Here is a 23,923-nt window from a genome sequence, read left to right as displayed (position 1 = left end):
GTGAATTGCTCTCTTTTGTTTTCTCTCCCATAAAAGCTACACCAAAGCCTTCACAAAACTGGGACCTCCTCCTGCAGTATCAGCTCAGCATCTTTGACTGATTTCAGGATATTCACACCTGAGTGTTTGAATATTAACTCAGGTCTGGTTTCTATGGGAATTCTTGCACTAACATCACATCAGAACACAGCCTGCCACAGGAGAATTTTACATTCAGCCAATTTTTCCATCCTCAGGTCTTTTGGAGCAGCAGCTTTAGAAATACCAAGCATAAATCTTAACTCAGTCTGCCGTGAAGAGTCTTTCATAGCACAGTTAATTAAAGAAGTTTAAAGTGTACTTCTTCTCCTTCCTCTGGCATCGGGCCTGCTCACTAATTCAAGCAGCAGATTCCCGAAACGCTGGAGGAGGGAAGCTGAAGTCTGTGTTCTCACCATTTAAATTCATTTTCATGCTGAATGTATCTTGTAACAATCTGGCCTTTGTTAGTGCTGCAAACACATCGAGATCCTCAGAGCCCATTCTTCCCCCTCTCCTTAATGTCATCCTACATAGGGGAGGTGGGGTATTTTCATTATGTAGGTGAGATTTAATGATCATTTCTGCTGACATTTCTATTGCTTCCCTGGAATGACTACTGTGAGTAAACACACTTTTGTTCTCCTTTTCAGCAGCAGCCTTACAGACCCAGTATTCTGCTTCTGCAGTGGAAATGTAATTTATGAAAGAAACTGCCCTGCTCTGCCTCGCTGGGGTTTTCTTCCCTTCCCTGGCACGGTGACTTTGCCAAGGAGCTTTACATCTGCCTTGAATGCAGCTGGCACAGCTCTGCCACCTCTGCATCATTCTCCTGAATGCAGGGAGTGATCTCACATGTACCAGTCTGTGCTCCAAAACCTGGGGGTGAATAGAGGTGATTTATCCCCAGCCCCTCCCTGGCAGGTTCTGATTTACAGCAGATCTGTGCACCAGCAGCTCTTTCACTGGGGCACAGTTGCAGAGCACTTTAGAAAATCAAAGGTGCCTTCTACTCCTCTCTGAATCCTGATTTAATTTGCAGCTCTTACATTGCACCAGTAAATGAAAGAACTGATGGCAGAAGAGTTCTAATAACAGCAAATGTGCCTCAAAAGATGTGTGAGTTGGGTAAATCCCTCTAATACATTATCTGTACCATGTATTTTTTTTCTCTGGGTTTAGGAATTTGCATATATTAGCACTAAAACTCCTCTTGCTTTTGATAACAACCATGTTTGTAACCTCTCCATAAATTTATTGCCATCCACTCCCAATATATTTAATATCTACTTAAGCTACTCTAGACTGTTCTTCATTAAAAGCAAAAAATCTCCTCTCTGAATACAGATTCAATAATCCCAAATACAGACATCAACTCCTTGTTTTCCATCTTTTTTAGTTCAGTAGCAATGGAATATCAGAATATTCTGCTGCTGGAGGTACAAACACGACACTTTAACTCCTCTCAAACGTAATGAGTTTGAGATATTTTGCTTTAGAGAAGTTGTATTAACCCCACTGCCCTGGCCAGACTCCAAAGTCAAAAACCATGTCTGAAGTTTAACTGCATCACTCTCCTGTCTGCCTGAAACTCCAGCTGCCATCAGCTGCCCATCCTACCCTGTCAACAGTTCAATAAACCTCAACTCACTCTCCTAAAGCTTTCTGCAACCCTCCTCTGCTCTGGAAAGTTCTTCCCTAAAACAGCTGCAAGGTGGTGGAGACTAAACCACAGAGCAACACCTGGAACGCTGCAAATTCCTCACCCAACACCAAGCTCTGGCATCAGGGATTGCTGTGTGGCACATTGCAACATGAAATCGATTTCCCAAGGAAAAAGAAATCCATAAAGCTGGATGGGAGGAAAACAAATGTGTCTTTCATGAGGAGCACTCATAAAATACATTTACATGGCATCCTCAGCAGCTCCCTCCCAGCCCTTGCAATGTCTGGGTTTCAATGTGCCCACAGCACCACGACTCTCCCAGCCCTGGCAGTGCCTGGGATGCTTCTCAGGATTATTTCCTATGCTGAAGACAGGACAAAAATGTTTATTCGTGTTTCTCATAGCCCATTTGATCTGCCAGAAGTGTTTTCTGTACAAAAGCAGCCACCTCCTGTCACTGTGGGGCTGAGAAGGCTGGGGATGCCTCCCCTGCCACATGGATTCCACCTGAGCATGGAGCTGTCAGATATTTCATAACAAAATACTGCAGGAGCTGGGAAATGCAGGATCTCACCTGAAAAAAATCCACTGCACTGCTGCTTTTCTCCATGTCTGCCACTGAACTGCATCATAAAACCTGCTTCAGGTTCTCACCCTGCTCCATCATGGAGCTGGGGGAGTTTCTTGTCCTTTCTACTCCCTCTGGGAAGATTCTGCTTCTGATTTTCCTCTTCTCATTTCCTATGTTTCAATCCTGAATTTAGAACCAAAGTGTGTGCTCACATCCCAGACTACAGGTGATTAAATGGATTGGTACAAACCAGTTGTTTCAGCTTTGAATGCTGAACCTGGCTGGGCTGGGTTAAGGGTTGGACTCTGATTTTAAGAGCTTTTTGCCAACCTTAATAATTCTTTGATTCTATCCATAAATTTCATGCCACTTCTACAAACCTGGTCCTTAATCCCTCATTTCCCTCTCTGCCCTTCTTCCGTGCTAAAAAAGCACAAATTTCTAGGATCAGTAATTTTCCCTGCTTTATTTTTAAGCTTGTTTTCCATTTCAGTTCCAGGGCTTTATTCTTCTCCCCATCAGTATTTATCCCAAACCCCGAATGCTGCTGACATCAGATTAATGAACTCACAGCTGATCAAATCACTTCCCCTGGAGTTTTCAAACATTTGCATCCGTTGCTATTTTGCAGTAATAACCTGTGGGAGTTGATAGTTCAGTGGTCTGAAATCCTACATCCAGATTTGGTTTCTGTCCTCAAAACCAAGAATTTAATTAAATTATTCAAGAAGAAAATACAACTTTTTTCTTTGAATGTTCACTGAACAACAAACAACTCATGTTTTGCCATGTGAGCTGGTTCCTTCCCATTTATTTTGAGGAAAGACAGTTCTCACCTTAATAATAAAAGTAATAATTACAAATTCAAAGCAGAAATGAAGGCCTTACTTGGAACAATCAGCTCAATTTCCTCTGACATGGCAGTTCCCAGCAGGTTGGATGCAAAGCAGCGATATTTCCCTTGGAAATTGTTGATGATTCCTCGGTTTTGGATCACAAAAGTTCCAGAGTTGTTAGATGTGACTATCCTGGGGTCAGATGACAAATCAAATGGTTTTCCATCCTTAGTCCAATTAAAGCTGAAAAAGAAAAGAAATGTTACAGTGGGCAGGCCCCAGGACAGCATTTTGGTATTAATGAGGGGTAAAATATGGGGCCAAGAGGGTTTTAGCAAAATAAAAGGAAAAACTGGATGGAAAAGGAGAGAGCTGAATGGCAGAGCACCCCCTGTGCCCCTTGGGCACATCCCTCCTTCCACACTCTGCTTTTCTGGGCTGTGCCATGAGAGCAGAGCACAGAGCTCAGAGCAGGGACAGACAGAACATCTGGGAAGGACACACACCCACAGCACCTCTGGGCTGGCAAAGGCTGTGGCTGTAGTGGAACTGCTGCTTTGGAATGGCAAAGATCCACAAGAGCTTTCCCACCCTCCACCAGGGCTGAATCAGAAGAAATTCAGATGATTCCATTGAGGTTCTCCTTGCCTTAGATCCATTTGTAGTTTAGATGCTGCTGGGGGGTGATTTTGATAAATGCTGTTCCTGTACCTGCAATTCTGGACTGAAATTTGCCTAAACTAATTTAAAATCAGACACTGGAAACTGCAGTAACATCAATTGAGTGGCAGATGTACCTTTCTTTTTGGTTTTAAGAGAATAAATAATTAACAACAAAACCATTGTTTTGGCACTTCAATGGTCTTGGCAAAACTGCCTTGCTCCATGATGAAAGGATTATGGGATCCTGCTCCAGGATGGAGGGAATATAGGATGCCCTCACCTAACAGGCACCATCACATCATTTAATACACCAGGAAACTTTTCACTGATGCACTGACAAACAGTGGAACAAAGGGAATTTATTATCATGCTACAAATCCCCATTCAGAGCTCAATTAAAAATTACCAAATCGTCTCCATCTAAATAAAAGAATGCCTTTTAAAGTTTAAATTGTATTGCAAAGAAAGGAGAAGGGAAGGATTAAAGAGAAAAAATGACATTCAAACCAGCTATTAATTTAGCCCAAACTCCATTCAGTGGTGAAAGCCTCAGGAGGAGTTTTTACTGTGTTATTATTACACTCTTGTTAAGTCACATTTTCATTTAAAATCTTTCTTTTTTCCACACTGGTGTAAAATACACAGAGCTTATCCTTGGATATTTATCTGAGTAACTCCTTCTGTGTCCATCTGTACCATCACCACGGCCCTGCTGAGGTTAGGTACAGACAAGGTATCTGATAAAATGCAAATTGCTGTTTGAATACACAGTTTAATGTGGTTGGGATTTTTAGGGTTGCTGTGGAACAGGCAGAGGAACAGCTGGGCCCCTCTGATTACCATGACACAGCCCATCCTTTGCAGCACAACCCAGACAAGATTTTTTTTAAAACCAGGGGGTGAATTTGGCACGTGCCAGAGAAATGAAACATCCCCCAGCAAGGAAAACCATGTTGATACCTATTCACAGGGTGAGGGGAAGTGATGGAGCAACAAAAGCTGAATGGCCTGAATGCAAAGCCAAACCTTAACCCTGCTGAGGATGACGAGCAGGATTTTGTGCAGCAGCTCCTGACAGACACAACAATGTTTGGCAAAGGTTAAAAGCGAACTCAGCTTCTGTTTGCTTCTCCAAGCAGTACTCACGTGGGCTGGGGGTTTCCTCTGGCTTCACATTTAATGGTGAAGTCCTCATCAAAGGGGTAGGCAACCTGAGTGTGGGATTGCTCTGTGATTGTTGGAAGCTGGGAAACTGAACACAGAGAGGAATTGGGTTAGAACAGAGTTCCAGCCAAACTGGGCTCCCCTCGAGTGGAGAGGGACAATGGCAGGATTGCATTATTCCTGCAGAAAGTGAGCCTTGCCTTGGGAAAAGGATGATCATCACCTCCCTGGCATGGACACCTCCCTCTGGTCACTGTCACTGCCTCCATGGCCAAAGAAAGGCCTGGCAGAGGGACAGTGCCCACCCTGGTTCCCCTCCAAACCCACCCAGGGCAGAGGGGAGCTGGGACCACGCCAGAGCCAAAGCCAAAGCACTGAGCTGTGGCCTGGCAAATTTATTCACAGTGAAGTCAGAAACTGGATTGAATCCAGACACAGATGCACACACATGAAGTAGCAAACTGCTGCCTCCATCCTGGATAAAATTGCCAGAAAAGCCATGGACTGCAAGGCTGGTTTAATGTCTGCCCCAGGGTGCAGCTGCGTGGTCACGCACCGAGGCTGCACCAACTTCTTCTGGTTTTTTCTGAGGGAATTAAAGTGTTGCAAAAGCCTGTGTAAGAGAGGAAGGAGAATGTTCCCTGCAGTGGAGCTGGGATAATAGGATCACCCCATTGTTATAAACAGCCAGGAAGAGAATTAAAATGCTCTTTGTGTGCTGCTTTAAGTGCAGGGAGCTCAGAGCTGGAGTGAAAGTCGGTGTCTTGTCATATCACATGGTCGGTCTCAAAGCTGAACACTTCCAAGCCCACCAGCTCCACTGATCAGAAATAATTTTTATTATAATATAAAATGCTTCATTACAACTAATTAAGGGTTAGGTGGTTCCCTGGGGTATGTTCATACAAGTAGTGGATGCCCAGAGAGTTTGTCCTGTGCTTTACAGTCACAGCTCCACTTTGGCTTTAGTGAAACACAAGGAGCCACTGCAGTTTATTCCTGAAAAAAACCCCAAAAACCTCTACTTTCCAATGCAGATTTGGATAGTTTTACAAAAATATCCTATTAACCTGCTTGGTTGGCTTCCTCTTTGCAGCCAGGGCTATTGGCAGGCTCCAGAGTGCTAAGAGCTCATGGCAGATCCACAGGATGCCCTGAAACTGGCCCATGTCCTACTCTGAAACCCTTAAAAGAGCCTAAATTTATTCTTCCTTAGGTTTACTTCTTTATTTTTCCCCACCATAATTCATAAATCCTAATATTGTTGAGTTGTGCTTTTTTGGGTTCTTGTTTTTGTTTTTTTGCAACCAAAATAACAAAGCAAAATGCAGTTTTCAACCCTCCTGTCCATTTATGTCTGAAAAATGCAAAGCTGGGGATGTCTGGGCTGTACTCCAGGAAGAGGGGTCCTCTGGCTTTCCTTGGATTGCTCCCTGTGAGCCTCATCCCATATTTTACACGTGTCCTGGAAGCTCATGATCCATGTAAAACAAGCAGTTTGAATTCATCCCAGCCGGTGAGGGATGCAGGAGCTGCTCCCCAGGGCAGGGCACAGAGTGTGAAATCCTCCTCTGGGGACACACACTGGCCCTGAGACATCCACCTGCTCCTTCCCCAGGCTGGAATGGCAGCTTGCACGACAAGGAAGGAGGGATTTATACACATCAAACAAGCTTCAGGGGGATTCAGAGCCAAAATGAGGAACTGAAGTGAAGGACAAACCCAAACCCTCGGAGTTAAGCGTTGTGTTGGATGGCAAACACCACAGAGATGTTATCAGGCAACTTTACTGCTCCATTTAAGCAGGCCCAAACAGGACAGCTTAGCTTTTGATCAGACCTGAATTTCCCAAAGGCCACATTGTGGCAAGATTAAATTCCAAATGGAACACAAGTGGAAAGGAGGATTTAGTGTTTTTCCTTCAGGGATAGCTGCAAAGGAATACCAAACAAAAACAGCAAAGTACACAGCAAATAACTACAACTCACCTGATAATGGTATTTCAATAGCTGCTGCCAAACTCAATACAAAGAAAAACAGGCATATGGTGATGCCTTTTGTGCTTAATAGCATCTCCATCACTCTTCTGTAAACAAGGAGTCCAAACAGAATGAGAGATACCTTATGCTTCTGCTCACTGTCACTTCAAATCAGGCACAGGGATGTGAGAGTGGGAGTCTGGTGAGGAGAACAAACAGCAATATTAGCCTGCAATATCAACCTGGGTCTGACACAGTTATAAAATTAGAGCAATGCTTCAGGTTTCCAGCTAAATTGCACTAAATGGTCCATTTTCACCCCATCTCCTGGCTTCAGGAGCAACCTCTATTTAAAGTCTAACAAAAAAAAAACACATGCACAAAAGTACAGCTCTATTGTAGCACAGAATTTTTTTTTTCTGTTTGGCGATTAAAAGTAGAGATGGTTTAGAATATGGTGTATTTGTAATCATTCCAGTTCATAAATTTTTCTAATGAGAGTTATCTAAGTTGGAAAGTAATGTAACAGATCTAATGAGAGAAATTTGGTACACTAATGACCTTGTTCATAAATCTCATCTGTCTTTTATCTTTCATTTATGCTCAAAGAAGGACACAATCTCATTTAGTTCATTACTAGGAAGCAGAACATGAAACTTTTGCTTTTCCCTCCCAGTCCCAGAACTATGTGTGGGTTTTACACATTCCATTGGACATCCTTAGGTTCTGAATGACAAGGCAAAAATGTTGTGTAGCTGCCAAAAGGATTCAAATCCAGCTCTAACAAGCATTTAAGTGAAATTCACAGAGAAGATAAGGAGAGCATTCTGATTTAGATGAAGAGTCAGGAAGGAATTGTTCCCTGTGAGGGTGGGCAGGCCCTGGCACAGGGTGCCCAGGGAAGCTGGGGCTGCCCCTGGATCCCTGGAAATGTCCAAGGCCAGGTTGGACACCGGGGCTTGGAGCAGCCTGGGACAGTGGGAGAAAATGATTTTTAAGGCCCTTTCCAACTGAAAGCATTCTGAGATTCTGCAAAAGTGGGTGCATGGAGGATTTTGGTCACCAACTTCATCCACAGTCCCTGAGTGAATTATTAACCAGCACGAGCTGTGCTCACCTGTGCACCCCCTCACAGTGCTAAGGGACATCAGTCCCAGGAGAATTCAGACCTCAGCTGTCAGGATAACTGTGAAAGAACAATTGTGGAGACAAGGCCACAGTGCAGCAGCCATGGATCCACCAGGCAGGCCAGGCTGGCACGGCCCGCTCTGCTCCACGGGCACAGCTCACCAGGGCAGGCCCTGGCAGCCCAGCTGAGCCTGCCTCACACACAGCTCTGGTGTCTTTGCACATCCCAGCCCGCTAATCCAGGGATCAGAAAAGCAATCCCGGGATCACGGGAGCAGTCGGCATGTGGGGACAGCAGGAGGTGGCACTGTGCATGGCGGGGCTGGCCCAGCACAGCTGGGGCAGAGGCAGAGCTCAGCACACAGCCACACCCTCCAGACCACGGGGCTTTTATCCTCGTGGCTGCTTTTCCCGGCAAACAGAGATTTTTTTTTTTTCCCAAGAACATTCCCTCTCACAGCTTGTGCTGTGGCCCTCCCTCCAGGACAAGTTCTGTTCACACCAGCCCACAGAAAGTTCCTGGAAGTTCACAGCTGTGAGCCCAAAACCCCCAGCTGGGGATTGCAATTGGCCAACGAGGGGCAGGCGACAGACACCATAATCACATAAGCCTCATTTGTTTAGAAATGAGGCTAAAAACCAGATGTCTTTTAAGTATCTTAGGCCCAGAGTATTTGCTGATGGAAGAAGCTGACTAATCTGCTTAGTGCCCCGCTCTGCAGAAGGGCACTGGAGGGGACAGGGACAGGGGACAGGCTCAGCTGGCAGCCCCAGGCCATCCTGGGTGTAAATCAGCCAGAATCAGGCAACACCAGCAGCTCTCTTCCCTCAGTTTGAGTTCTCCTGGCTCTGACTCGTGAGCAGTGGAGCTTTCCAAAGCTCAGCCTGCCCAAACCTGGGCTGTGTGACAGCACAGGGGACACACAGGACACGCAGCAGCCCCAGCCAGCAGCCACCTGATGGCTGCTGTCACTGCAGGATGGGGCTGTCCCCCTCCTCACCTGCTCCTGGCACGCGCTCAGCCCCGGATCTGTGTCACGGCAGTAAAACAGATGCTCTGACAGAAAACCCTCTGGATGCAGAATTGCAATTTTGGCTCATAAAAACCTGCCCAGCCTTGCTGCCTGCAGATGGCACGTTGGTGGCAGCGAGAGCCTCCTCTCCCCCATCTGCTGACAGCTCTGGGGACAGGAGCAGGCAGGTCAGGATGGCAGCCAGAGGCAGGGGAGCTGGGATTACAGGAGATGTGCAGCTTGCTAAGGTCACAGCAAGTTTCATTTTAGATGAGTGTCACAAAGCATTGTATAAATTCAGATTACACCCAAGAAAAATACACGAGCACAGCTCGATTCCTTAACCAAACCAATTAGCTCACACCTTATTTTTTTTTCTTATTTTTTTTAAATGAAGTGCCACAGCAGAGCAGCAACGTTCCAAGTAAGCAGGATGTCCTTCATCATGTGGCACAGCCCGTCTTGCCTCTGCAGGCTGCTGTAATTAGTCGGCCTGTCTAGCACCTCACTCCTGATCCCTGGCTTGAATACTAATGCTGGGGGCTGACAGCAGCAGCATTTGGGAGCAGGCAGCACAGGGGGACCAGCAGGGATGGACCTGTGCACACCCAGCAGGTAATTCCACGTGGGAACCTCCCTGCAGCTGCCTTGGATCTCAGCTGGTTTATTGGGAGGGGATTCCATGAGGAGCAGCCCTGGGGCGATGGGAATCAAGCACCAGGCTCTTTGCAGAGATATTTACCTTGTGACAACCTCCCAGCAAGATAAACCTTGTGCTCCCATGTCTGTTATCCCTGGTGCAGTGACAGGGGCTGTGACAGTGATTATGGAATGCCAACACTTCACACACACCTCCCTGACCTGCCCTGCTCCCTGCTCCCTGCTCTGGGCACTGCTGGTGCTCAGCCAGGTGGGGCTCATCCTCCTTGCAGAGACCTGGGCCAAGCTCTTCACCTCTTTAAGGTGACATTTAGGCAGGGCTGCCAAGCTCTGGGTGCTCAGGACGCCTGTCACACCTTTGGCTGTCCCAGCAGGCCTCAGTGGAACTGCAGAGATCCTGATTAAATCCCCAACCTCCCTCTCACCTCCAGCTCCCAAAACACCCCGAGCCCCTTCCTTAATGAGCAACGTCCCCCAGCCAGCCCATCCATCCTGCCTTCAGACACAGCCACACACCCAAACTCCAGGCAGAACAATCTCTCACTCCAACCATGATTAAACTCCAAACCCAAACTTCTCAACGTCTGCCAGCTCCCAGCAAATGAACAATTTCACTGCCGAAGTAATTTGCAGAAATGACTGAGGGAGCTGTGCAGGCACTTGGCAGCCATGGGCAGGTTTTGGTCTCGCTGGTGCCAAAGCACAGCTCTGTCCTTGGGGTAGGACAGTGCCAGGGACCCACTTGCAAAATCCTGACCTTGGGAAAAGCATCAGCCCTGCTGTCCGAGCTGGGTCAGGCCCAGAGTCCTGCTTTTCACAGAATTACAGAATGGTTTGGGCTGGAAGGAGCCTTAAAAATCATCTTCTCCCATACCTACCATGGCAGGGACACCTTCCACCATCCCAGGCTGCTCCCAGCCCCAGTGTCCAGCCTGGCCTTGGGCACTCACAGGGATCCAGGGGCAGCCCCAGCTGGGAATAATTCCTAATTCCCAATATCCCGTCCATCCTGCCCTCTGGCAGTGTGAGCCATTCCCTGTGTCCTGTCCCTCCATGTCCTTGTCCAAAATCCCTCTCAGCCTTCTTGTAACCCCCCTGCAGGTACTGGAAAAATTGATAAAGTCTCCCCCAAACCTCCTCTTCTCCTTTTCCCCAGGAATTCCACATCCTCCTTTGTTCTCAGGTGGACTCACTGCAGCACCACTTGCAGCAGGGATGGGGCACCAGATTGCCCAGGAAAATCTTTCTTCTGCATCGCAAATGAACACGGATTGCTACAACAAATGTTACATTTGCAGCCCCTCCTCTCCCTTCTTCTTCCCCCCTCCTCCTTCTCTTTCTGGCTTTCTATTTGCTTTTCTCTGCCTCAGGCTTAAGTCAAGTAATTTGAATTCACTGCAAATACTTATCTGTAGTTCCTTACCTGCAATTCATTATTTACTGTGCTGTTCAGTTAATAGTAAATACTGATTGCTCTAAGGACAGCTCATTTGTTTGTTTAATGAGCTGCCTTTAACTTAGACTGAGCAAATCTTTCAAACTATCAGTATTTCCAAGGAGCAATGGAGTTCCAGATTCTTTTATTACATCCCCTTGCTTCCAGAAGGATGCCATAAAAAGATTGGACAACCAAACAAGAAAAAAAAGATTAAATTTCCATTTATCTCATCAACCTAGTGAAGAATTTCCCCTACACGTAATTACTGCATTAAAATTGCTCATAAACAGTAGCAGGATGACAGCCAAAATTCCCAGATTACTGGTCTGCCACTTCCAAGAGGAATTATAATGCACTACTAAATATGGCATCAACCTCAGCTCTTTGGTTCCCTCTTCAAATATTCCTTGTTTAAGTCCTGTACACACAAATCCTGAGGAAAGTAATGGCTCCCCACAGCTGAACACTGGTGCATCCCCTGGCTAAGCTTCTCATTAGCTAGAACCAAGTTTAATTTCTCAGTGACATGGATGTTACAGGACTGATTTTCTGACAAATATTTTTGTCAGAAATCAGAAATTTCTAATCAGAAATATTTTCTGACAAATATTTCTGATTAGAAATTACAGCCTTCCGTGTGGCCCCAGTTATGGAACAACAGGAAAAAAATCTGGGGAAAAAAAATTGTTTTCTGGTAGGAAGAAATAAAAGTTTGGTTGTTCAATGATTCCAGATGGAATTGTTAATTGTTAGAACTCTAGATACTGAAAATTTTAAACTTTTTGTGTAGAAAAACACAGAGCCTCAAAAAAACACTATATTTAACCTGAAGCCGTAGAGATTTCCAAAATTAAATAATAAAACTAAGATTATAAGTGTATAGTTTAAATAGAAGGGTGTAATATCACATAATAGAAAACTTAAAGTTTAAAGTTTTAAAATATAAAAATAATATATAAAACTAAAATAGAAGTTTTAAAACAATAACTAGTTCTTCTTCATAAGTTTAAGTAGTATTTTATAATTAAACAAAATAGCCCACATTACGAGACATAAGTAATTAGTTATTAAGTTAAAAGTAAAAATAAGTGTCATTTCTTAATTAAATAGTTTGCTTAAAAAACCTTACAGAAATAAATACAAAACCACTTTATAGCTTGTGAATAAAATACTGTAAAACTCACAACTTATAAAATTGTAATATCAATAAGAAATAATAAGCATCTGAGTCCAAACACAAAATACCATCTCAAGAACTTTCAATCCCAACCCTAAACCCCCCCAAAAAAAGGAAAAAAGAGGAAAAAAAAAGGTAAAAAGAATAGTTAATGTAGGAGAATTCAGTGCTACAGAGCACAGGGGCTCCACTGCAAAGCTTTTCAGCAGGCAAGGAAAGGAAATGTGCTCCAAATGTGCTCCAAAGTGTTCCCAGAGCAGCTCCCAGCAGAGGGATGGCAGCCAGGCAGGGAGCTCCCAGCAGGAATCCATCACCTCAGAGCTTCTCCACCCCTCACACAGCTCCCTACTCCACCAATTAGCTGGGAAATGTGGAGATTTCTGCTGTATTTCTGCTATAAATGCTGCTCCAGCGCTGGTTTTTATGCAGCTATAGATCTTTTTTCCCCCTGAAACCCCCCCCCAAATTGCAGAGTCACTCAGGAGTTTGGGAAAGAGAGGGAATATTCATAAGGACCCCATTTTAGTTCAGGTGTCAGTGCCACCCATTGCTTTTCCCCTAAAAGCTTTTTGACATCCCAGTGTCAGTGTGAGGATAACCTTCACTTGACTCTTCCCCAGTCATATATTCTGGGATGTTTTCAGTTCTTAAAAAAGCAGCCCATGCATATGCTGGAGGTGATTAAAATCATCACCCAAATCAGAAAGCTGCTCTTCCTTCCATGGCAAAGCATTTCCAAACCCACTGCAGCACACAAAAAGCACAGAGATATTTTTGGTTTAGATGCAATTCCACTCTCAGGAGGTTTAGTGAGAAAAGTCCATGCATTATTTATCTTACCAAGGACTTCATAAACATTATTGGACAGCACATCTGAAGGAAAAAATTTCAGTCTAGTTACACAACTTCAACATTATTTCACAAAATTTATAGGTTTCAAATGTGATTGCAACTATTGTGCCTTCCCAATTTTGGAATCCATCAGTCTTCCAGTTTCCAAACCAAAAAAACCACTCTAAAAATGGAATGAATATAATCAACAAAGAAATATGTACACAAGGCTGTAGCACAATGCAGCAGAAAAACATTCAATTCAATAAAGAGCACAATATAATTAATTCCCCTGGGCCAAAGTTTTAAGGCATAAACAAGGAATTTGGGAGGTGCTGGCAGGTGCTGGCTGGCTGGGAGAGCAGCTCAGCCTTGGGCTGGCCAGGGTGACAGATGGTGCTGTCCCCTGGCTGCACTGATGCTGTGCAAACCCAATTTCTGGTGCTGGAGATCTACCCTGAGCTGAGGGGAAGCAGGAGGTGCACGAGCACCTTGGAATCCAAGGGTGTGACCCCAGGAAAAGGCAGCAGCAGCTCCCCATTCCCACAAACACTGCCTTACCTGCTCCCAACAAAACCCTCAAGTGCAATCCCCTCAAGTCTCATCAGATCACAGCCTATGCTCTGAAATGGTTTAAAGGAGCAATAAATGGTTTCTCCTGGTCATATCTCTGCCCACATAATGGCCCAGCACCTGGGAGAGCTGATTTAATTGGTTTTGTCCATCTGGCAGCTGAAGCACTGAGCACAAGGACCACATTTCTTACAGCTTTGCGTGGCTTTTACACACACACAGGGATGGAGAGCTGAGCAAATGGGGTTTGTAACCTGCAAAGACACAGGAGCTCAGCTTTGCCAGCCCCATCAGACTTGCTGGAACCTCAAAATGCCTCTGAACCTGCAATAAGGACTGCCAAGAAAACCCAGAGTGGAAATCAATACCTGCTTTAACCCCTTCACGGCCCAAGGAATAAATGTGAGCTGTGGATGGGCTGCTGCTGCTGATGGACACCTCATTAAACTTTAGGGGTGACATGACTGACATGGCACTTCCCAGTAAATTGAGACAACCATGTGGTCACTCCCTCCAGCAGGAGCACACAAACCTGCACCAAGTTCTGCCCTGGTGGAAGTTCTCAAATAGGTGAGTAAACACCAACATCTGGATTGACCTGAGGACAACAGCTGGGACATGGGACACCAGGTGACCCCACAGTGGCTCAGAGGGAGAACAGAAACCCTCTGTCCTCCTGCAGCTGTCTGGGGACTTTCTGAGCCAGATCTGCTCTTTAATACCAATACCAATACCTCTCCTCCATAAATTTAAGTACCTTTTTAATTAATTGCTTCCCTGCCCATCCTTACTGCACATAAAATTGCTCCTTGTCCAGTTCATTTTTGGACTGGGTTAACTGGGCAGGAGCTCTGAGCACTGGGCCACTACAGCAGCTCCTGTGACACACGAGTTTAGGTCACTAGACACAATCTTTTCCTGAGTGGGAATTAATCCATATTTTTACATTCATCTCCTTTAATCCTTCTTCCAGTTCTACTGTGGCACCAACCTCTCTTTCAGGGGAAAATCTGGATTTAATGTAGTGTACTCGAGGTGGATGTACCACATCCTGCAGCACAAATTGCTTGTGGAGATTTTGTGCAGCCTCCTGAAAAAACCCACAAGTATTTCATTAGCAAGTTTCTAAGGTATTTAGAGAGGAATTAAAAGCACCATGCTGAAATTTGAGACTGTATTCCTCCACTGCACTATAAAGTGTATTTTGCATAATTCCTGTACAAGTCACCATAAAATACGGGTCTGGCTTTACGTGTGCACATTTACAGATGTGAGAGCAGCCTAATCCCCCCACGTGTGTCTGGTTTATCCCCTCCACCTGAAGGCCTGGCCACACATCATTCCTTCTTTAACCAATGAAAACACAGGAATTACTCCAGCACGAGGAGATAACGCTGCAGCACAGGAATGCCATGACCTACAAACACACAGTGACCATCACCCTCCCTGCTGCTCACAGCCCAGCCCAGATCTGAGCTTTGCACACACACCTGAAAGCACAGCCTGCTAAAAATTCAGCTGTTGGCTGAGGCTTTTGCCATCCTGCATTTCCTGGAGATGCTACATCTCCTAAACGAGTTCAGCACATTTCTGGCTGAAACTAGGTTTATATTAATTGAGATTTTCAACAGCCATTAGCATTTCAGCTCACAGGTCAAGCATGAAGCAGAAAGCAAAGGACAGCAGCAGGTGGGGGGGGTGATGGGGATGAGGCAGTGGCAGCCAGGCACAAAGGGAAGGCAAGGAAAAGAAATAAAAGCAGGCTGCAGTTCGTGCTCAGATGAGACTGCCAATGACAGCCTCTGCCAACAGAGGTGATGCAAATCCCCCAAAATTTCAACACGAATTTGCAAAGGTGCCTGCTTCTTTTGTACACTCACCCTGCCCCTTTCAAAACACATCATAATGGGGAAATTGTGAGCTTTCTCCTGTTAATACAAACAAACATGAGTTCTAGCAGAACAACACCTCCTTGAAGCAGCCCTGCCTCACCTGCAAAGGCTCTGCTGGAACCCAGCTCATGCCACAGCCAGTCTGAGCCATCCCAGCTCCTGCCTGAGCGCAGCCCTGGCACACCCAGAGCCAGGAGAGCTCCACTGCCTGGGAAACGCGGGCAGGGATGTGCCAGGGGTGTGCCAGGCAGGGCTCTGCCAGGCCTGGGGCTGGTCAGGGTGTTCAGTCAGCAGAAAGCTCAGGGAGAACTGCACAAAACACACTCCAAAGGCACAGCCAAGGGCTCCCGGGAATTCAGCCACGGGAGGAGCCCTGCACTCTCTCAGGTGGCAAAGGAGGGGGAAAATTTACACACCCAGCCCCTGATGGGCTCCAGTCCAGGCACAGGAATCATCCCAGTGCCAGGAAAATCACCTGACAATGGCAGGAACCACTGCAGGGCACTGAGGGCTCCACTTGGGGATTCTCTCAGTGTGGGTTTGTGTTTGCTGGAGAGCTCCCTGTGCTGGTAAAGAGGTGACATGGGCAGGGGGAAAGGGGCTTTAATTGCAAATAAATTACCTCTTTAGCAGAAAACAGCTATTATTCCCACTCAGTCCATTCATGATCATCTTCTCCTGCTGCATCCCAGGCAGGTGAACTCACTCAGATGTACAACACTGGCAATACTGTCAGAAAACTCCAAAAATCTGAGCTCCCTGCTCCATCTGTACCAGGAAAAATGCACAGAGCTCACAGAGCTTCTCTGCCTCAGGGACTCAGGAGATGCTCAGTGGGTTCCCAAGACCTCTAGAGAAAAATCCTGGCAGGCTTCATGTGGAAAGGGCTAACAGGGGACCTGTTAGCTAAAGGAGCGAGAAGAAGCTGAGAAGAAGAAGCTGATAAGGAGCTCTCTCCAAAGCTGTAACCAAGGAGACCGAGAGAAGAAAGATAAGAGAACCTTGCAGCTGGACGAAGCATTTTTAGAAAGTTAATTGAAGTCACTGTAACTTTTCACCAATAGTATTATGTTGACTTATTGTGGCCAACAGTTAAAGTAGAAGAAGCATAAACAATTAAAAAGTGTATAAAAGTCAACCATGCTCAATAATAAAGAGTTGCCCACTGAGAGTGCTTGTGGTCTCTGCTTTGTGTCGTGACCGCCTCGACAGCAACAGCTTCACACAAAAAATCTCAAACCCCAAGAAAAACTGAGCCCAAAAGTGCAGCAAAGCCCCTCTCTCAGTTCTACCCTGCCTCTCAGCACAATGGCAGTGAAAGTCACTGGGACACTGCGTGTTCCTAATTTAAATTGCAGCCAGTGACTCGTGACCAGGGAGAGTTTCACAGCAGGCAGGCTCTGCACTCTCTGCCTGCCTCTGATTCTCCTCCTCCTGTGTAATAACAGAGATTAGCTCTGGCAGCTTCCTGCAGCATCTCCCCACACTTGCTTCTCCTGCTAAGTCAAGGACATTGAGCTTCCAACATTTTCTATGTTGCCAGAGGTACAAGGGATTACTCAGGAGAGAAAAAAAAATCGAGTGAAATGTAGTGATTTCCCCCAGACACTGCATGGGAGTGAAACACCACCCACATCACTCTGAAATCCTGGTGTGCCTGTGTGGACAGCCAGCAGCATCTCTCACTTTGGGAATCTTGGTCTGATCCTACAGGAGGATCCTGTGGGGCTCACAGTCTGCCAAGGCAGCGCCACCACAGGAGCTGATTCATGGCAATAATTGTAGGATTTAGCCCAGTTTGTGCATTAGGAATCTGAGTGGCTGAGCAAACAGGATGGCATTAGAGATTCATGGATAATGCATCCTGGTTCTGCACTTCCTACTTTCCCTGTTTTCACCTGGAATCTCCAACAATTTCCTTTTCCCATTAAGAACTTCACAGCTCAACAAAACCCCCAATAAGGCTAAATAAAAACACACACATTGAGCAGCCCAGCCCACCAGGGGAGACACTCTTGGTTCACCTGCATTTTCAGGAGCTCGTTTTTAGAGGCTCATGAGGAAGATGGGACAAATTTTTCTCAGGATCTCCAGGGAGGAAAGAGCTCAGAATCATACCAGGAGTGCCTGAGACGCTCCCTTAAGTAGCATAATGCTGCCATTTATCTGGTCATCATTTTCTTCCTACAGCTTCTGTTAAAGGAAATGTTTTTTAGCAAAGCTTTCAGGGAAATCAAGTTGTTGATAAGGTGAGGATTATTCCTGAGCACAGCAGCAATTTTCTGCACTTGCTCTGGTAGTTTTACCATTGTAAGGGAAAAGCATCATTCAAAACACTCCAAACCCCAATGATTTTCTAGCTGCAACAGTTGCTTTTCTCCATTAATACCTTTTTTTTCCAAGGCACTAAATCAAAACATCCATCAAGCACACTGAAGACAGCTGGCTGACAATATATTGAATATATCTGCTGTAGCTGTGAAAGAAAGGGAAGAGACTCTGTAATTCTGCTTTTCTCTCCTTGGGATCCACATTCATCATCCCTTTCAGCACTGGCAGGGTGCAGAGCAGCAGCTGTCAGTACCTTCAGGTGATCACAGGAGATGCTTCAGCAGGCACATCACAAGCCCAGGGTGTATTTTAAGGCACAGTTGATCTTTAGAGCTACAATTTGATTCCAGCTAGGTGGCTGAGCAGAAAACAATGAGCAAGCAACACAGGCAGCAAAACACACTGTTCAAACAGCCTGAAAGCCTTGGAAAAACAGGATTGCTTGGGAAAAATATGATTTACCTGTTTACCCAGTACCTGGGGAAAATGTTTTGAAGGCAATTGAGCAAAACTAAATCTTTTCCCTCAGCTCCTGAGGGGTTGGTAAAGTATCTCCCAAGAACACACAAGAAGGTTTAGAAACAACCCAGAGAAAATGCCCACTCACTGGAGGGCAATTCAGGTGCCTGCTTTTCCTCTACTTTTGCTTTTTCTTTCCATGGTGTCCTAAGTTGGCTACATGATGCTTTTATCCCCAATTGTTTGTTCTGTTTATGCTGAATAGTAAGTGTTGCACCTTTAAGACTAATTCCAGAGAGCAAAGGGGGGAGAGAAGAGGCCAAAATTTGCCCTAAACCAGGACAAATGGTAACACCAAAATCCACCCACCTAAATCCCATCACCAAATATGAAATCTGTGTTTCAAAAGCTGGAGCTGCTGCTGGTTCCCCATGATGTGACCCCTTCTGAACACTGAGCACAAACCCATTATCATCCCCCAGTTTTGGAAAAAAACTCCACTCCACCTTGCTGGAAATTAAAGTAAATAAAATCAACTTAGAAATACAGCAAGTAAATATCAGGAGTGGAAAGTTCTGCATGAGCAATTAAAATCTGCTGAAATTATGTGAAACTGCAAGGGAAGCTTCAAGTTGAATGTCAAACAGGCAGGACCAGGATTTCACTGCCCATTCTGTCCATTACACCAAGTTCCTCAGAACAAGGATGGCTTTTGGCACCCTTGAAGAATGAATCAACCTGAAGAATGAATCAATGATTTGCACAGTGGGAGAAGTGCTTTCCATGCCACATGCATGAAAACTGCCTTACCAGACTTCATCTACAGCATCACAGACATTGCTCTGCCTTCTTCTTAAAAAAAAAAAAATTAAAGAAGAAATTGTCAATAAATTGTCAAATTGTTTATATCTCATTTGTGTCACATCATGCATAAACTTAATGCCCTCTAATCATTGTCTCACAAAAAGTAATTATGTTCCCTGTAAAGACAAATCAGAAAGTGGCTAAAAACTCCCTAAAAATATCCCAGAGAGGAGTCAGTTATGCACAAATATATCTCCACATTTGTGCCTGAAATACCTCTGACTGAACTTCTGCTCCTCCCCTGCAGCCCTGAGCCTGGAAATGCCCCCAGGGCATGGCACAGCCTGATGGATTCACTCCTCATGGATCTGGGCATTTCAAAGAGCTCTGCTGGCACAGACCATGCATGGACACCTCACCCCCTTCATCCTGCCCAGCCCAACTGCTTGCTCAAACAACATTCACTGTGGAGATGAGCTCAGCTGGGAGCCTGTGGGATGCTCTGATCCTAAAATTGGGATTATGTTATTAGAAATAACATTTCATGGTCAGTACATGGCATGAAGCCTCTAGAAGGCCAGGACACAACGTGGCAGATACAGAAGGTGCAAAGGGAACTCACCAGGGCTCTGGTGTTGAATGCAGAAAACTCCCCATGGCTGGGGCAGTGAGGGCACAAGACAGGTTTTTCTAAAGAGATGGAAAACCTTTGAGTTTCAAGACTGAAATATATGAATTGCTATGAATTTATGAGGTTAACATTTTCTGGAAAAGTCATGCATGTATAAATCCAGAATCTCAGGTGAAGATGTTTCCTCCTTTGCTCCTTATTCCAAGATAATCTGGTGTAGTTTATGCCCTGCTGCAGTGGAGACACACAGATATCTCTCCTTTAGTTCTCTGAAGCTAGAAAAGAGCTGATTCTGTGCCTACCAAACTCTGATTTATTCTACATGGCAGAAAAGCCTTCCTCATGAGACCCTGTGCACCTCCATCACAGCAGCAGGTGATGCATTGGCTTCCTTGACATTCTCCTCTGTAAAACTCCCAGAGCTTGAGGCATCTTGTTTTTCCAGACAGGCAGAGAAGGAGCTCGTGGTCTCTGAAGAACCAAAATGCAGAAATGAAACCCACTTCTGCAATTACAGCACAAGGCCTTGGAGCTTTCCCCTGCGCTCTCCTTTTCCTCCCTTTATTTAGCTGAAGTTATTTAGAGGACAGAGCTCTGTTTAAGCAGCTGCTGCCACAACTAGTTGGCCCAAGCAGCTCTTTTTAATTAAATATTTGCTGCTGTGAGAGTTTTCTCTCCCCTCCCTGCTCTCCTTGTGGACAACATTTGCTCTTGCAAAGATAAGAGGAATCAGCCTCCGAGGCCTCCTGCACTCCAAGCCCCCGCAATGGTGTGAAATCCCCACAAAAATTAATTTTTATGATAGGCATCACGACATTTTCCTATCAAGGACAAGCATCAACGATGAGGGAAAGAAATAAAGCTTGCTGGGATTTAATAATGATTATTAAATGATGTCATTTACATAATCACACCTTAGGAATAACTATGGCATCTCTCTTTTATGGCATGGTAAATTGGCAGAGCACTTCATAAAGAGATTTTGGGGGTTTTTCTTCCCTTCTCTCCCACCAATTACAGAGGAGTAGATCAGGTAAGTGATAGCACAGCCCATACTAAGCAGGTTTACACAGAGGCAGGAAATGGAGGCGAGTTTCATGACGTGAACGAGAGAATTCTTGAGAAATACGGATTTCAAACAGGTTTCTTACACATTTGTTGCTCTCAGAATTTCTTCCCAGTCAGCAGCCAGGTCCAGCAATGCCTCTGGGATGTTTTTTGGTATTTCCCAAGCAGGATCAGGGAAGCATTGGGTTCACTCTGCCACAGGTGTGCAGAATTGTTCCCTCTGTTCCTCCCAGCAGGTAACCCTGGGAACAGCATTAAAGGCAATGCCCTGACCCAATGCCAGCAAAGCTTGACTTGCTTGGGGAAAAGCTCCAGCTGATGTTTCATAAAGCAGAGGTGGCTTGACTCATTTTTACCTGGTCCAGGTGTGACTGAGATTCTCACCCGTTTCCACACTGGAAACAGCAGAGCCAAGTCAGTGTGAAAAAAACCCAAACCCAAACTCCTCATGAGAGCCAGTTTGGCACTGGAGGCAGGAAAGGGAAACAAAAATGTGATGCTTTTTGAGCAAAGCTGTTTCAACAGACACTCAGAGCCCCCCTCCATGCAGAAATGAGGAAGGGGCAAGGGATGAGCTCCCTGTGAGGGTGGGGAGAGCTTGGGATGGAATTCCCAGAGCAGCTGGGGCTGCCCCTGGATCCCTGAAATGCCCAAGGCCAGGCTGGATGGGGCTGGGAGTGGCCTGGGACAGTGGAAGGTGTCCCTGCCCATGGCTGGATGAGCTTTAAGGTCCCTTCCAAGCCCAAACCACTCCAGAATTCCATGGGGCTGAAGGGATAAAAGTGCTGAGAAGCAGCAGCAGGGAGGAGCACAGGATCTGGAGAGTGAAATGGAGATGGAGAGAGGGAGGTTTCAGGAGGCAACAGGAGGAGCACAGAAGGAAATAAGAGCAGCACCAAAGGAGGATGGTGCAGCCACACCAGGCTGGGGTGCAGAGGGAGCTGGGAGCAGCTGCTGCTCCACATCTGTGAGTGAGGAACACGTCCTGGGAGAGGCAGGGCTCTGGCAGAGTCTGGGAATGCAGCTGGGCAGGGAGCAGTGCTGAGCAGTGACAGGCAGCACAGGGACTTGGGAGAATTCGTGAGGCTGGAACAGAAACTCACTGGGGAGGAAATGAAAGAGAGCCTGGATCTCAATCCCTGAGCAGGGAGCTGGGGAGCCTGGGATGGCACTGCCACTCTGGGGGGATCAGAGAGCAAAGCAGCAAATTCTGCATTTGAGAGTATTTCAAACCTGCCTGAACTCCCCAGGCTGGAGCCACAGAGGGGATTTATTTCAAAAAGAAATATTAGTATCATATCACCAAGCAAGTTAAAAATATATATAAATAAGATACATTTAGGCAGACAAGACTGTACAAATGGTTCAGTACCTGGGCACAGGAGGGCTCAGCCCTCATTTACTCCAGCCTACACCAGGGTGGATCCTCTGAGGACAGCACAGATGCTCCTGACTGACATCAGCTTCACTGGCAACGAAGAAATAAAAATCTGATCTTCTGTTTCCATGGGAAACCTGTCAAATTCCTCTCATGCACCACAACACCTCACTGCCTTTCCAGGAACAGAAGCAACTGGTGAAGAAAAACAGGGCTGGGGCCCCTCTCTGTTACCTTTCTTGGGGGGATTCATTAATGTGATTTACATGTTTATAAACATCCCCAAAGAACTGCAATGCTGTTTGCTTCCTGAGAGGAACAGGAAACAGCAGGATCCCCATTCCCTCTGCTTCCCTGAGATCCATTCACCATAAACCAAGGTCGCTGGCACTCTCCTGGGCACCCAAAAAACCTATTCATGTTTTATTTACCAGGCAGGTAAATCCAAGCTGAGAACACACAGAGATCCTTCAGATCAGTGCAGGAATCAGGGAAGCCTGAGAACTGCTCTAAAATGCTCCTTACATTATAGAGCAGCCAGACAATTAAAAAACAAAGTGTGAAATCTCCAGGAGACCTCTCCAAACTCCAAGAACTGCCAAGCTGAACTCACCAAAGCAAAGACAAACAGGATTCCTCCTTTGCAGGTAATGCCTTCAGCAGCTCCTAATCCAGCTACACAAGAAGGTTCTGGTTCATAATTGTGTCTGCTTTTCTTTTGTAATAACAGCATTTCAAATTTTGCAACTCCGGCTTTATTAGAATGAAAGTTGTTTCCATTCTCAGCTTGGCTAATGTTTAAAAGGGCTCCCAGAAGCTTGTTGGGCACAAAGGATAGCACTGTCACACTCAGAGAAATCAGTGTTTTCAACAAATACTTTAAGCTTCTATAATCCAGGACAAGTTTGGGCATCCCAAGCGTCTGGGAGTGGCTCTCACCTGCTGCAGAATCAGCTCCAGGGCTGTGAAAGGAATCTGCAGGTGAGGAGGAGCCATCCCAGGAGCTGGATGTTGTCCCTAGCACCACCTCTCCCTATCCAAAGGGACAATCCAGGACTCCAGAAAAGGCCCAGACTGGTGCAAAGTGGGGCCCATCTGTTGTTAGAGCTGGTGGGGAAGCATTGGCAGGGGCTGCCCAGGGAGGTTTGCAGTGCCCATCCCTGGAGGTGTCACCTGGAGGTGGCACTGGGTGCTCTGGGCTGGGGACAGGGTGGGGATGGGCACAGCTGGGACTCTGATCCTGGAGGGCTTTTCCAGTCATTCTGTGAGTGCTGTGTAGATGGGAATGGTGCTGCAGAACATGTCCCAGAGCCTCACCAGCACCTGCTGCTCACCCCTGCACCCCAAAATATTGATCTCAAACACATACCTGCACTCTGGGGCTGACCTGTGTCATTGAAAAGGTCCTGAGCAGCAATTCAGCCATGAAAAGTGAGAGGGTGGCTTGAATTTCACTGGAAATCTGGGTGAATCTCACTGGAAATCTGGGTGAATCTCACTGGAAATCTGGGTGAATCTCACTGGAAATCTGGGTGAATCTCACTGGAAATCTGGCACTTGCTCTGCCCCAGGCTCCTCAGGGATCACAGATGGAAGTGTCACCTGCAGGGAGGAACGACACCAACCTGACCCCAGAGCCACCC

At 46.0% G+C, this 23,923-nt stretch overlaps 1 protein-coding gene across 8 annotated transcripts in view; it reads right to left on the bottom strand.

Moving 5' to 3' along the window:
* The window catches only part of CHL1 (cell adhesion molecule L1 like), a 130,823-nt gene that overhangs the window by 48,319 nt on the left and 58,581 nt on the right, over positions 1-23,923 (bottom strand). For all 8 annotated transcript variants that reach the window (XM_077184615.1, XM_077184614.1, XM_077184620.1 and 5 more), the window contains 3 exons: positions 6,907-7,096; positions 4,901-5,006; positions 3,144-3,334 (listed from right to left, as the gene is read on the bottom strand). In XM_077184615.1, coding sequence (XP_077040730.1) covers positions 3,144-3,334; positions 4,901-5,006; positions 6,907-6,997 — 388 coding nt within the window. In that variant the 5' untranslated portion in view covers positions 6,998-7,096. The remainder of the gene's footprint in view (positions 1-3,143; positions 3,335-4,900; positions 5,007-6,906; positions 7,097-23,923) is intronic.

This window comes from Agelaius phoeniceus, chromosome 11 (assembly GCF_051311805.1).
Source record: "Agelaius phoeniceus isolate bAgePho1 chromosome 11, bAgePho1.hap1, whole genome shotgun sequence".
Classification (NCBI taxonomy): Eukaryota; Metazoa; Chordata; class Aves; order Passeriformes; family Icteridae; genus Agelaius; species Agelaius phoeniceus.
The sequence above is the reverse complement of the archived record's forward strand: the minus strand, read 5'-3'. Positions and strand labels throughout refer to the sequence as shown.